Source organism: Salmo salar, chromosome 15 (assembly GCF_965601325.2).
Source record: "Salmo salar chromosome 15, fSalSal1, whole genome shotgun sequence".
Lineage (NCBI taxonomy): Eukaryota > Metazoa > Chordata > Actinopteri > Salmoniformes > Salmonidae > Salmo > Salmo salar.
The window spans coordinates 71,124,456-71,138,031 of NC_138305.1; the positions used below are offsets into that span (position 1 = coordinate 71,124,456).

The 13,576-nt window shown below is 46.4% G+C and overlaps 1 protein-coding gene across 3 annotated transcripts; it reads right to left on the reverse strand.

Annotated features, from left to right (window-relative positions):
- Positions 1–334: 334 nt before the first annotated feature.
- On the reverse strand, positions 335–13,419 carry LOC106571956 (uncharacterized). 3 transcript variants are annotated; one of them, XM_014145565.3, is made up of 13 exons: positions 13,217–13,419; positions 12,161–12,362; positions 11,420–11,559; positions 11,092–11,194; positions 10,819–10,987; positions 8,074–10,239; positions 6,966–7,903; positions 6,734–6,851; positions 6,162–6,307; positions 5,396–6,055; positions 5,200–5,252; positions 3,064–3,130; positions 335–2,923 (listed from the first exon to the last, which is right to left on the reverse strand). In XM_014145565.3, the coding sequence occupies exons 3-13, from the start codon at positions 11,533–11,535 to the stop codon at positions 2,852–2,854; spliced, it is 4,608 nt and encodes a 1,535-aa protein (XP_014001040.3). In that variant the 5' UTR covers positions 11,536–11,559; positions 12,161–12,362; positions 13,217–13,419; the 3' UTR covers positions 335–2,851. The 3 variants fall into 3 exon arrangements, with proteins under 3 accessions (XP_014001040.3, XP_014001043.3, XP_014001042.3); XM_014145568.3 differs by having other exon boundaries at positions 13,317–13,418; XM_014145567.3 differs by having other exon boundaries at positions 13,190–13,341.
- Positions 13,420–13,576: the final 157 nt, after the last annotated feature.

Below are 13,576 nucleotides of genomic sequence, written 5' to 3' on the forward strand. Positions count from 1 at the left end.
TTGTTTCTATGTTTTTATTAAAGGACTGAATAATGTTCCCTAAATCGTACAATTTCATTGACGTTAACGTGTTTACCCCCACTTGCATGCATTAATGAAGTGTAGCCCTAAAAGCACCTTCATTTATTTTCTCCCTCATGAAGTCTTACTGGAATGTAAGCTCGTCACATCACCGATGGGAAGCAATTGAAATTATTGATCAAATGCTGAGTTTGGGCTCCTGGCCCTTTTCCACTTGTGTCAAGCATGAATTTGCAAATAAGATGTTTGCTAGACACAATTCAGTAGATGAAGCCTACTATTAGTTGCAAATACCAACACAAAAGAAGGCCCATTTTCTGTAAATAGTTTAATATTAAATAAAAAAAAGACTCCCATATAAAAAGAAAGCCACAGTCCACAATTTAATCTTTAAACATAAGTATTGAAAGCAAGGGTATGAGAAAATACTTAATTACAATTCCCCCCAAAATTCACAATTCGTTGTTGTCTCTCTAACAATATAAAATCAAAATAAAACACATTAACTGTACATATTTACAAATCTCCAAGTGTAGAAATTGCATAATCTGCTTCTTTTCATTTTATTTAAATACAGTAAGAGATGCCAGTATTACTGGGCTGGCAGATAGTGTACAGAGCAAAGCGATTTGAAGGACAAAGAAAGTATAACTCTATCCCACCAAAAAAACACTGCGTTACAAACCCACACAAGATGGGCAAAAAATAAGGTATAAAATAAATACAAATACTGAGCAATATTGTATGCTAAAAAACATGGGAAATTATATTTCTTTTATACTAATACAAATTGTTCAGAGAAAGAGAATTTGTTGAACAAACGTCACAACATATTGTAATGGCCATCTCAGTCTCCGGACTTGAATCCCATTGAAAATCTGTGGTTTGAATTGAAGAGGGTAGGCAATGAGAACAGACAAAAAGATATCAAAGATCTGGAAAGATTATGTATGGAGAAATGGGCTAAACCAATGTGTTCTCCAATCACATAAAAACATATATATTTTTTAAAAAAGGCAATTGAATTCCGAGGTGCCAATAAGTTTGACCCATATCTTTGAGAAAAAACATTTCTTACCAAACAAAATCTCTGTGTTTCCAATTGTATAAAATAATACAATTTTAAAACATTTTGGAGCATACAATAGCTCAGTATTAGGATTAGGATTTTTTTTTGTCATATCTTTACCAAGGGTGCCAATAATTGTTGACTTGGATGTATATCTCAACACACTATTTCTTCAGTCATTCCCGTGAAAGGAAATAATTGAAATGTACATTGTTTGCTAAACATCACACAGAGAATATGTTGAGGAGTGTATCACAAAACATGACCACCAGATCGAGCTCATACATTAAAACCTCTACAGGATCGGTGTGCCCCTGCGGGACAGTTAAGCTAACATAGGCTAATGTGATTAGCATGAGGTTGTAAGGAACAAGAACATTTCCCACGACATACGATATGGGCAGAAAGCTTAAATTCTTGTTAATCTAATTGCACTGTCCAATTTAAAGTAGCTATTACAATGAAATAATATCATTCTATTGTTTGAGGAGAGTGCACAGTTATGAACTTGAAAATGTATTAATAAACCAATTAGGCACATTTGGGCAGTCTTGATACAACATTTTGAACAGAAATGCAATAGTTCATTGAATCAGTCTAAATGTTGCACATGCACTGCTGTCATCTAGTGGGCAAAATCTAAATTGCTCCTAGATTCCTAAGTCATTTATTGGCCTTTCTCTTCCATTTCAAAGACAAAAACAATTAAATACAAACATGTTTTTTTCCCTTTGTATTATCTTTTACCAGATCTAATGCGCTATATTTTCCTACATTACTTTCACATTTCCACAAACTTCAAAGTGTTCCCTTTCAAATGGTATCAATAATATGCATATCCTTGCTTCAGGGCCTGAGCTACATGCAGATAGATTTGGGTGTGTCATTTTTAGAAGAAAACTGGGGGGGGAAAAAAGCCTCCTACCCTGAAAGCTTATCTTGAATGTGGGTTGTTAGTAGTGTCAAGTCAAGCCCATTTCACATTATCTTCATGAACTTGAAAATATGGCTTCATACGATTTAGGCTGGAGAGTTTGCTGGCTAAATCATTGATCCTGCTTTGTGATACACCCCCTGATTGGGAATTATTACTTTGCCATTGCATTGTTTCCACACCTAGGCTATGTGTTGGGTAATCGTGTGTCTGTCTGCAGAGAAGCCTGAGACTGTCTGGCACAGATGCATGGTCTCTCTCTCTCTCTGGGTACACATACTGTATGACTACCACAGTGAAAGGGCTCAGCAACAGCAGGCATCTCTAGGCGTTGGTATAAGTTGCCCCACAACTCAGGTCCAGGATTAGATATATTTTGTATCCTCATAAGGATTTGGGGTTAAGTTATCAGATCCTAGATCTGTGGTCAGGGACAACATCTAGCGTCTCAAAAACACTCTTGAACGTACACAAACCACACAATCTCAAAACAGAGAGCAAACGTAGGTCATTCAAGTAGATACTCTTATCCTGACTCACAGTAAACACACTGAGAAACAGTACAGTTGTTTTGTAGACATAATTCTAACACTTACATCATAACGGATCTCAACCAATAACGCCAAGCAACCACAGACTTAAGATAGGCGTTCTCCTAAGTGAAAGTACCCACAGAATTGTTTTTTTTTTGTTTTATCTAGATCACTCCTGTTCAAAAAGGTAAGAGGTTGGCATGACGATATAGTAGTGCAGTTGAAAAACAGTGGGGGAGCCAGGAGAATATAAAGCAGTGATAGGGGGTGGTGTTGGCAGTGAGGGGGAAACAGTCACTGTCTCTGGGACCTGGCCCCACGCCGCCTCCTGCCCCGGACCGTCCTCTCAGGCTTCAGCAGCACCACCTACAACACAGACACACGTCATCATTACAACTGCACTGCTGTTAGAAACAGGCCGTGGCAACTGAGTTGATATCACGCACACGGATATAAAAAGGTCCAATTGTGTTAAATGAGAGTTGCGAGAAGGTCTAGTGCTTTACCGTGGGATTAGGTTCCTCTAGGGCTGGAGCGTCCAGATCTCGGAAATCCTCCAGCACATTCTGTAGCCTAAGACACACAAAGAAATTAATATCACTATATATATATACACACACACACACACACACACACACACACACACACACACACACACACACACACACACACACACACACACACACACACACACACACACACACACACACACACACACACACACACACACACACACACACACACACACACACACACACACACACACAGAGAGTGTACAAAACATTAAGGATACCTGCTCTTTCCATGACATGGCTTGACCAGGTGAAAGCTACAATACAATCCCTTGACGTCACCTGTTAAATCCGCATGCGCATGTGCGCCATTCAGAGGGTGAATGTGCAAGACAAAAGATTTAGGTGCCTTTGAACAGGGTATGGTAGTAGGTGCCAGGCGCAGCGGTTCGTGTCAAAAGCCGCAGCGCTGCTGGGTTTTTCACGCTCGACAGTTTCCCGTGTGTATAAAGAATAGTCCACCACACAAAGAACATACAGTCATACTTGACAACTGTGGGACGCATTGGAGTCAACATGGTCCAGCATCCCTGTGAAACGCTTTCGACACCTTGTAGAGTACATGCCCAGACAAACTGAGGCTGGGGGGGTTCAAATCAATATTAGGAACAACTTCCTAATATTGAGTGGCACCCCCTTTTGCCCTCAGAACAGCCTGAATTCATTGATGCATGCTCTACAAGGTGTCGAACACACACATAGTGCATACGGAAAGTATTCAGACCCCTTGACTTCATCCACATTTTGTTACATTGCAGCGCTATTTTAAAATGGATTCAATTGTTTTTCCCCCCCATCACCACACACACACACACACACACACACACACACAATACCCCATAATGACAAAGCAAAAACTGTTTTTTTGAAATCTTCAGAACATTTTTTTTTGAAAATCTATTAAAAATAATAAACTGAAATATCACATTTACATAAGTATTCAGACCCTTTACTCAGTACCTTGATGAAGCAGCTTTGGCAGCGATTACAGCCTTGAGTCTTCTTGGATATGACGCTACAAGCTTGGCACAACTGTATTTGGGGTGTTTCTCCCATTCTTCTCTGCAGATCCTCTCAAGCTCTGTCAGGTTGGATGGGGAACGTTGCTGCACAGCTATTTTCAGGTCTCTTCAGAGATGTTTGATTGGGTTCAAGTCCGGGCTCTGGCTGGGCCACTCAAGGACATTCAGAGACTTGTCCCAAAGCCACTCCTACGTTGTCTTGACTGTGTGCTTAGGGTCATTGTCCTGTTGGAAGGTGAACCTTCACCCCAGTCTGAGGCCCTGAGCGCTCTGGAGCAGGTTTTCATCAAGGATCTCTCTGTACTTTGCTCTGTTCATCTTTCCCTCAATCCTGACTGGTCTCCCAGTCCCTGAAAAACATCCCCACAGCATGATGCTGCCACCACCATGTTTCACTGTAGGAATGGTGCCAGGTTTCCTCCAGACGTGATGCGTGGCATTTAGGCCGAAGAGTTCGATCTTATTTTCATCAGACCAGAGAATCTGGTTTCTAATGGACTGAGAGTCTTTAGGTGGCTTTTGGCAAACTCCAAGCGGGCTGTCATGTGCCTTTTACTGAGGAGTGGCTTCCATCTGGCCACTCTACCAAATCATGTCCAATCAATTGAATTTACAATCTGGTGGACACCATTCAAGTTGTAGAAACATCTTAGAGATGATCATCAGCTCAATTTCGAGTCTCATAGCAAAGGGTCTGAATACTTACGTAAATAAGGTATCTGTTTTTAATTTTGAATACATTTGCACAAATTTCTAAAAACCTGTTTTTGCTTTGTCTATCTATTGTGTGTAGATTGATGAGGGAAAAAAATATTTAATCCATTTTTGAATAAGGTTGTAATGTAACAAAATGTGGAAAAAGTCAAGGGCTCTGAATACTTCCCTAATGCACTGTATACACACACATACATACATATTTACTGGTATTCAATTTAATTGTTCTAATAAAAAATGGTAGTGTTATAAGTACCATTGAGAAGATAGTCAGAAAAGAATGCCGGTGCTCATCGTTATCAAAGATTAATGTACAGAATCAAAATGAGCTCACGTTTGTTTTCTCTTCCTGCCCCTCCTGGCTCCTACCGTTTGTGCAGTTTGGTTCTGAAAGGGAAAAATGGCACTGAAGTCAATAAGGCACAAATTCTCTCTCAAATCTTTCACTGCATGTTATGTAATATGCAATATTGTGGAGGAAGGGCATTTTTAGCAATGCAGCGGTAAAACAATACATCCTTATGGCTCACCTTGCCCTGCTCCATGTGCTGCAGACCCACAGTCTCCTCTTTGGGGCAGCTGCCCCCATCTCTGGGGCTCAGGTAATCCCCTGCCTGGGGTCTGTCCCCATTCCTATCTGTGACAGCCTGGCTGTACGACTCGGTCTTGGCTTCCTCAAGGTAGATGGGAGGCAGAGGGGGGTTAGTGCGACCCTCTGGGACCCCTGGCTTGCTCTGCAGGGGTGTGGACGAGCCGTCGTTGCTGGGTTTGGGGGTGCCCTGAGCCGGGGAGTGGGCCACCTCCAAGTTGAGCCGGGACAGTTCCGGGTTCCTCAGGGAGCAGGCCAGGCGAGGGCTCAGGGACAGGGGGGCGGAGGGGGAAGGGTGCTCCCCAGGGTAGGAGGGGGGTAAGGCACAGAGGACGTCCGCCCCAGTCTGAGCTGCTTCTTGCTCTTTAGCACTGACCTGGAGGAAAGAGGTGTAGATGGTGTCCATGAAGGAGGCATAGGGGTCCAGAACGCTCCCCACGGAGCCCTCACCACGCTGGGACACGGGGGTACGGACGGGACAGGGGCTGGGCGCAGCCTCTGGGGTAAGCCGATTGGCTGGAATATCCTCCTGAGGGGCGGGGCTGTCTTTTTCCTGTAAGGAGATTGGCTTTTCTCCCTCTGAGGGCGGTGCCATGTTGAGCTGAAGGAGGAAGAGGAACGGATGATGTGATCAACATCCAATAGTGATATTAAAAAAAAAAAATCACAGGACAAGGCTTGTGACAGGAGCGGAATACAACAAGTACCTGAATGTTGTTGAGGAGGTTGATGGCCCCATCAGGGCCCTGGAGTAGAGGCATGCCCAGGGCAGAGGTCTGTACGGTGGGGAGGAGGAGAGGGCCTGCACCTAGCCCCAGCAGGCTGTGGAGGCTAGTCAGAGCAGACAGGTCTCCTACAGAGGCACATGGGTCATCACCAAAACGGTTTCCGAATGATCAATATGTGGGTAATCTACAAGATATAGCTTTGTTGTAGCTGTTCCCCACAGTTGGACATAATTCCCTATTCAGAGAGTTACATGTAATAGACAATACTAACTATGATTCAGCATAGCGAGGGCTTGGGACTATGAGGTTCTTTTAACATTTTTGTCAAAAATGAGTTAATGACATAGCCTTGTTCTGTTCAATATTCTCTAACTATATAGTACTCTAAACAGCCCCAAAATAATGGTGTTAAGTTCAAAAGAATCCAAGATAAAAATTACTGTTCAAACCGGTGAGGGTTCAGAACTTTTAAAGCCAATTATTTCAGAATCAATAGGCAACAAAACCGCTTGATATTAACAGCAATGGAAATGAACGGTGCTGTGACTAACCTAGTAGGCTTGGGTTGAGGAGAGTGGGCAGTAACTGGTGGAGGACAGGGTTGTCCTTCCCCTGGACAGACAGGGGGATGAGGGTGTCCACCCCTCCATCAGGGCCTGAAGCTGAGACCTGGATGGAGACGGGACCAAAACAATCAACTGACCTCTCTAATACAGATAGTGGTAACTCTTTCACAAGGGCAAACTACTGAGTATGAGCACTGAGATAAGGGAGGGAGCCTACCTGAGGTGGGGGTTGTTGGGGTGGGGGGAGCTGAGGGGTGGGAGGGAGGTCAGTAGAACCCAGGGCAGCGGTTAGCAGAGTGGGGCTGAGGGAGAGGAAGCCCGGGGGAGGGAGAGGAGCGGGGAGCAGGAGCGACTGCAGGGCCTGGAGGGGCCCCTCGGCTGGCGGCAGCAGGCCCTGGAGGGCCTCAAGGAGCCCAGGGCCGGGGAGGGACGACAGGTCCAGGAGTCCAGAGCCTTTATCCAGAGACAAACCCTCCAACAAGGCTGGGATGTGCTGCTGCTGCAGGGGGAGGTCCAGGCTCAGCTGGCCCAGCCCAGACAGGGGCAACATGGCAGCCTGCTGTTGGCCAAGTAGCAGGGAGGCCATAAGGAGAGCCTGGAGGCCCAGTTTCTCCCCTATACCCAGATCACCCTCCTGGCCTGGGGTAAGGGTGGCAGAGGGGGGTAGAAGTGGGTTCAACAGACCCAGGAGATTGAGAGGCAGCTCTCCCTGACCTCCCATTAGAGAGGGGAGCAAGCTAAACGGAAAGTTGTGGTTCAGATGGGCAGTCTGTTGTTGTTTCTGGTGTTGCTCTTGGTGCTGTTCATGCTGTAACAGTAGTTGCTGATGTTCCGATTGTTGTTGATGATGATCGGGCAATTGATGGTGTTGCTGTGAGGTGTTAGAGGTGGGGAGGTGACCCTGCTGACCACCAAGCCACAGGCCCAGGGGCAGGGAGCCCAGGATGGTGGGGTCCAGGAGGGAGGGCAGGCCGGCTGTGGCAGACAGAAGCTGGAGGAGCTGCTCCTGGCTCATGAAGGGGAAGGCTTCGGCCAAGGGTAGGGAGCCGGAGGAGTCCCCTAGGGAAGGGGCGTTGCAGGGCCCGGGGCTGCAACCTCCTGGGGGTTTGCTCACTGTAGAGCTACGATGATCAACACTCTCAGGCTCTTGCACCCCTAGAGAGGATAAAATAGAACCAGGATGAAAGGAGCGAGGGAGAGGACTGTTCAAAACGCACAGTGCTCAACAACAACTAACATGAATAAAGTCGAATGAACAATGAATCAATTTTCCTATTCTGTGGATTCCACCTAGTTAGAGACAGATTGTGAAGGCTCATCCTCACCTGCAGTGTTGTTGCCGGTGGTTGTGTCCAGGTCCCCTTCCTCCAGAGGCGTGGTGGAGGAGGCTGCCAGCAGGGCCAGCACGTGGTTACTAAGATCAAGGGGTCTGGGGGAGGTGGTGGTGCTGCTGCAGCTGGTGACGGTGGTGCTATGGTTGCTGTTGGGAGGATGACCCAGGCTGAGACCAGGGCCTAGTGTTGATATGCTCTCAATCTCCACTGATGCACTGACGTCGGGCAAGGCCTGGCACATGGGAGACTGTATGGTGGTGGTGGTGGCAGCATCCATAGGTTGGTTTTGGGCCTGCCGTAGCCCATCAGGGGTGTGTGGGGTGGGCGAGGGGCTACTGCGATGGTGTGCTGACTGAGCGTTGGACAGGGCCGTAGAGGGAGACAGTCTCTGTTTGGGACTGGCCTTCGTATGTGGAGACTGTGCACTAGCGCTACCAAGCCTGGACAATGACTGAGAGGGAGACAGGGGCTGTGACAGGCTTTGCATGGTACAGGGATGAGAGGGGGACTGCATGGGGAACGGTCTAATGTTTAAATGGGAGGGAGAGGGAGACTGTCTGGGGCTCTGCCTCGTGCCTCCTGTACCGTGTCCAGAGCCGGGCTGGGCTCCGGCGGCTTGGGCGTTCTGCATACTGAGCAGGTGAAGCAGAGCGGAGAGAGGCTGGGTGGGAGGATCCGGTTGACCCGCCACGATTGTAGTGAAGTCCAGGGTGCCGTCAGGCTGCTTCTGGGGCCCTGTGAGCGGGCAGGAGTGCCGGACTGAGAGCCTCAGACCCTGGAGGTGGTTCTCCGACGTGGCAGAGTGGGACGAGCCTGAGGTAGAGGAGGGTTGAGAGTGCAAGGCGGAGAGGTTGAGCACGTCGCCGGGGGTTCTGAGAGCGCTCACCTGGGAGTCCTTCAGCATGCTGAGCACCGTGGGCGAACGGCGCTGCCGCTTCCTATGGGACGTCCGGTCTGTAGGGGAGAGGTGCAGGGGACTCGAGGCTAGGGGCTGAGAGAGGGTGTCGCAGGGGTGGAGAAGCAGGTGGGAGGCTGTAGGGAGGGGCCTAGTGACGGAGGGATGGCTGTTGTTGTGTAAAGTGCTGTTTGTTACCTTTGACTGCCGAGACTCTTTCGAGACCTCCAGAGAGGTGGCCGAGCTAAGGACGCTGGCCGAATTGGAACTGTGGTCGTGGGTCATCTGGCTGGCCAGCTGAGCCTTAGCTGCTGCCGAGAGGAGGCTACTGGCAGGAAACGAGGCTGTGTGTGGTTGCTTCTGGTGGTTCAAGAACTGTCCAAGAGGCAACCCAGAAGGACCAGCACTGATCCCCATGCCTGAGCCTGAGCCGGTGGCGGAAGCAGGTGCCTTTGTGGGCTTCTCACCCTTTTCAAGAGCTAGAGAGAGGATCTGAGGATTGCTTTGGTTGCTCAGTGAGTTCGGGTTAAGGATGTGATTATTAGTGCTAGCGTTGCCTGAGTTCCTGAACTGCTCTAAGATGTCCTCGAGCTTGTATTTGGGGAAATGGAGGTTAGGGGACCCCCCGGGTAGAGGAGAGTGCGGGGAAGAAGAGGATATCCTTCTGGGGGGGTAGCCGCCCAGCACCACCCCTCCCACCCCCTGTTCAGAAAGCGAGGAAGAGGCGGAGGGGTGACGTAAGCGCTGGCGGGGAGAGGGGGAACATGAGGGGGACAGGAGAGACCCAATGATGATACCATGTGGGTGGCTCTGCCCTCCCCTTCCCAGTGTCCCAGGGGAGGAGGGAGGAAGGGGAGAGAGGGGCCCCAAATGAGGAGATCTGGGGGCTTCCGGAGTCTGGGGTGTCCTCTGACCCTGACTGAAGTTCTGAGGCGTGGGGGTGCATGGGGACCTCTGAGGTGCCCCATAGCTGGAGAATTGAGAGGTGGTGGGAGGGAAATGGAGAGGAGGGGGCAGTCTCTTCAGAATCTCAGGAGAGTGATGAGAGTTAGTGCTAGCGTGTGAGAGGGGTGAGGAACCATTGTAAGAATACACAAGTTGGGTGGAATATTTAGGACTGCCACAAGGGTTGTGGTTGAGATTATTGTTGGGCCTGGACTGGACTAGATGGTGTTTAGAGGGATAAGTGCCACGTTCTTCTTCTTCCCTGTCCACTCTCATCCTCTTTGGATCTCGGTTCTCCATAATGGCACTGGTGACCTCTGCAAACAAAAAAAACCTACATTAGGGCTGGCACAATAGTCGTATAGTTGACAACGACGGACAATAACCATGAACAAAACAAAAACACATTGTCATAATGGTCTCAATTCAACTTTATTTTCAAGTAGATTTAGTTTACCCAAAAGCAATTGTTGTTTTTTTCATTCATTTTTAAGTGTAGAGGGTAAAGTTGGCAGGCCTAATCATTTTACGAGCAGAATGGCATGGTCGGGAGGAGAAGATTATTTTGAATAAGTCCCAAGCAGTCAAAACCATTCGTTTTTAAGACGGTTTCACAAAAGCTGTGTTGTAATCATTAGGTTTGTCGTAACAAATTTTCAAAGATGCATTATAATACGTTACAAACTAGAAACTAAAACTACTGTGATAATAACTGTGGTCATTGGCATGACAATTAATCGCTACCCAAAATCCCATAATTGTCACAGAACTAGCCAACACGATTAGTTACATTTCTGAGAGCAATTTTTCAAAAGCACCATGAAAACCGGTAATAGCAGTACAATATCCTAAAAGTACTTCTGTTACATTAGATCTAGAATTTTTTTCATATTTACCTGTGTGACAGGAAACATAGGGCAGCTGTGAAGCCTGCATACTGCGACAGAGCGCTGCCATGGCAACCACTTTCCTTCGATGGTTACAGAGCTTTGTCATGTCCTGCTCTGCCTTCCCCACCAGCTGGCTGCGCTGCTGAACTTTGACCCCTAGGCTAAAGTTAAACACCTGCCGAGACAATAAAGGGACATACCTTCAGCAAACCGCAGTCAAAAATCAGTCGTGACACAACGGAAGTGAGATGCAGAGGGAAAAGTTAGGGTCTACTTTACCTTGTGGATGACCAGCGGACATTCCAGGCCACACTTGCATGTGCCATCGGTCAACAGATAAGACTTAACTTCCTCCAGTGAAGACAGGACCGTGCCACTTGGACTGTGGGAATGGACAGGGATGCAGGAGATTCGTTTTTTAAATAAAAGAGAAGGGAAATCAAATAGGTTTTACAATTCCCTGCTCTAGCCCAGCTTTTGGGAAATGAAGACAACACACACCCAGACTAGTCTGAATATATAATATGGAATAACATAGCATAAGACATAGAATAATGGATGAAATGTTCATAAAGCAAGTACTATAACGGTTACTGAACTTGCTTACCTGACATACACCACAAGCCCGTCCTCCACTCTCCTCTGCCAGCCAATGGGGACTTGTATTGCCACAGTTTGGACTCCATCCGTGTCTCCACTGCCACTCTCACTGCCTCCCATCATTTTGTAAAAACCGCCTTGCAGCACCTTTGGGATAGAAGTGGCGGGAACAAATGTCGTATGAATTAGGGCTGTGACGATCCCAAAATGGCAATATTTCTTCCATGGAAAAAAATTGAAACATGAAGCAGATCAAACTCTTTAGTCATTTATAAACCTCCAACATGACCTATTTATTGCCTTACCTCCTCACGCCATTTACACACTCTGTATATAGACTTCTTTCCTATTGTGTTATTGACTGTACGCTTGTTTATTCCATGTGTAACTCTGTGTTGTTGTTTGTGTCGCATTGCTTTGCTTTATCTTGGCCAGGTCGCAGTTGTAAATGAGAACTTGTTCTCAACTATCCTACCTGGTTAAATAATGGTGAAATGTTAAACCCTCTTCATGTTTTGTTTCCTTGCCACGGTACTAACGAGTATCACGATACTGGTACTGTCCCAGCCCTAGTATGAATGCATGAGAGCTTTAATGAACAACTATTACGACAACTGTACTGAGATTCTGATTTCAAATGTTTCCCCACCAAAAACACAACCAGAGGTCCAACTCATAGAAACCAACATAAAGTCTAACAGAGAATGCCTGATGAGTGAGGAAGGATATTATGTTTTCTCCGGTATACCTTGTCATCTTTGAAAAGCCAAAGATAGTATTGGCTATGGTATCCACCGTTTGAAGGCCATGGTGTCAGCTGAGAAGAACAGACTCTGCCAACCTCCCTTCCAACGCCTCGCAGAACTCTCCAAGAACTAAGTCTTCTGACCCTACTTCAAGAAGTCAGCCCCTCCAAAACGCTGCAGCTCACACTAGGGCCCACTGTATGTCTGCAATTGAAGATAAAGATATACCTCGTTAGTTAGCCCTTAAATAAACACATGAAATGTTGAGCAAAAGGAATCTTTCAATTCTGATCGCTACAGTAACCCACACAAACATAGAAGGGAATGCATATTTGGATATGCCTAGTTGTATTTCAATTGAGTCAGTGGCGAATTATCAAATAGCTAGCTGGATGTTGAAATGAGAAGGGGAAACCCAGCATTTGTAACCTGATAATAAATAGCTAAATGCACACTATACTTATCTAATATATTACAGGAGAAAGCGACACGCAAAGTAGCGAAATCACATGCACAACGAAGAAGGTCCCATATCCAACGTTGGGCTAGCCTTATCCCAACTAGCTAGCCAACTAACGTAAACTAGCCAATGTTGCAGTCTGATGTTTCGTGACAGCTTGATAGACACAGTGCGAAATAGCAGCATTTTAATAATGAGAACTTGGAAAAATTGTGGTTTATAACTAGTCATGCATGCTAGCTAGATAACGAACAATTGAGCGAATTGCATTCAACCGTTCTGTTCTAAAACAAGCTCTAAGTTTTTGGAGTCTTCTCCAGTAAGCTCGCGGGAGAACACATAGTTAACTGGCTTGGTAACGCTAAACTATTTCGGATGTTAACCTTATCTAGACAGCCAATACGATGATCAATCTTTCAATGCAGTCTTTTCGCCACCAATCAAATCTCCGTCTGTCTATTAGATAGCTACATCTGCCCATCGGGTTAAAAACAAAGGGCAATAATGCTTCATTTTACTGCGCCTATGATCTTGGGGCGAAGCTAGCTCGCTAGCATTGACAGACATTTACTTGATTCTGTAGTGTCCCAAGACCCACCGATGTCCGATCGTGTCGTCAAATTATTCAGTTCTTATCTCCAGACACTGTTCGATCAGGTCGGTGTATGTTAAGCAAAAAGTTAGCGTAGCTGATGCACCTTTTAATCCCTATTTCACGGTTTCAATTTTTTTCTTGCAGATTCCGTGCAAAAAAAATAATGGAGTTTTCTAAGGAGCATGCGCACTTGGGATGCGAGAGACTATTGTACCCACAATGCAATGGGACCTTTGTAGTGGTAGCCAAAGATTGTGTACTATATTGACAAGATAGTCAAGTAACCTCTCTAACAATGGAAATACACGTCCTCAAAGATGGAAGGCAGGCGGGAGGAAGCGACATCGGGTGGAACCATTCCAG

Bases quoted from the DNA above. Each gene is read 5' to 3' on its own strand.
- LOC106571956 (XM_014145565.3), bottom strand. From the start codon at position 11,535: ATGATGGGAGGCAGTGAGAGTGGCAGTGGAGACACGGATGGAGTCCAA. The intron at 7,904-8,073 runs GTGAGGATGAGC...TATCCTCTCTAG, and splicing joins CACCGGCAACAACACTGCAG to GGGTGCAAGAGCCTGAGAGT. The intron at 3,131-5,199 runs GTGAGCTCATTT...TGTGTGTCTTAG, and splicing joins GGCAGGAAGAGAAAACAAAC to GCTACAGAATGTGCTGGAGG.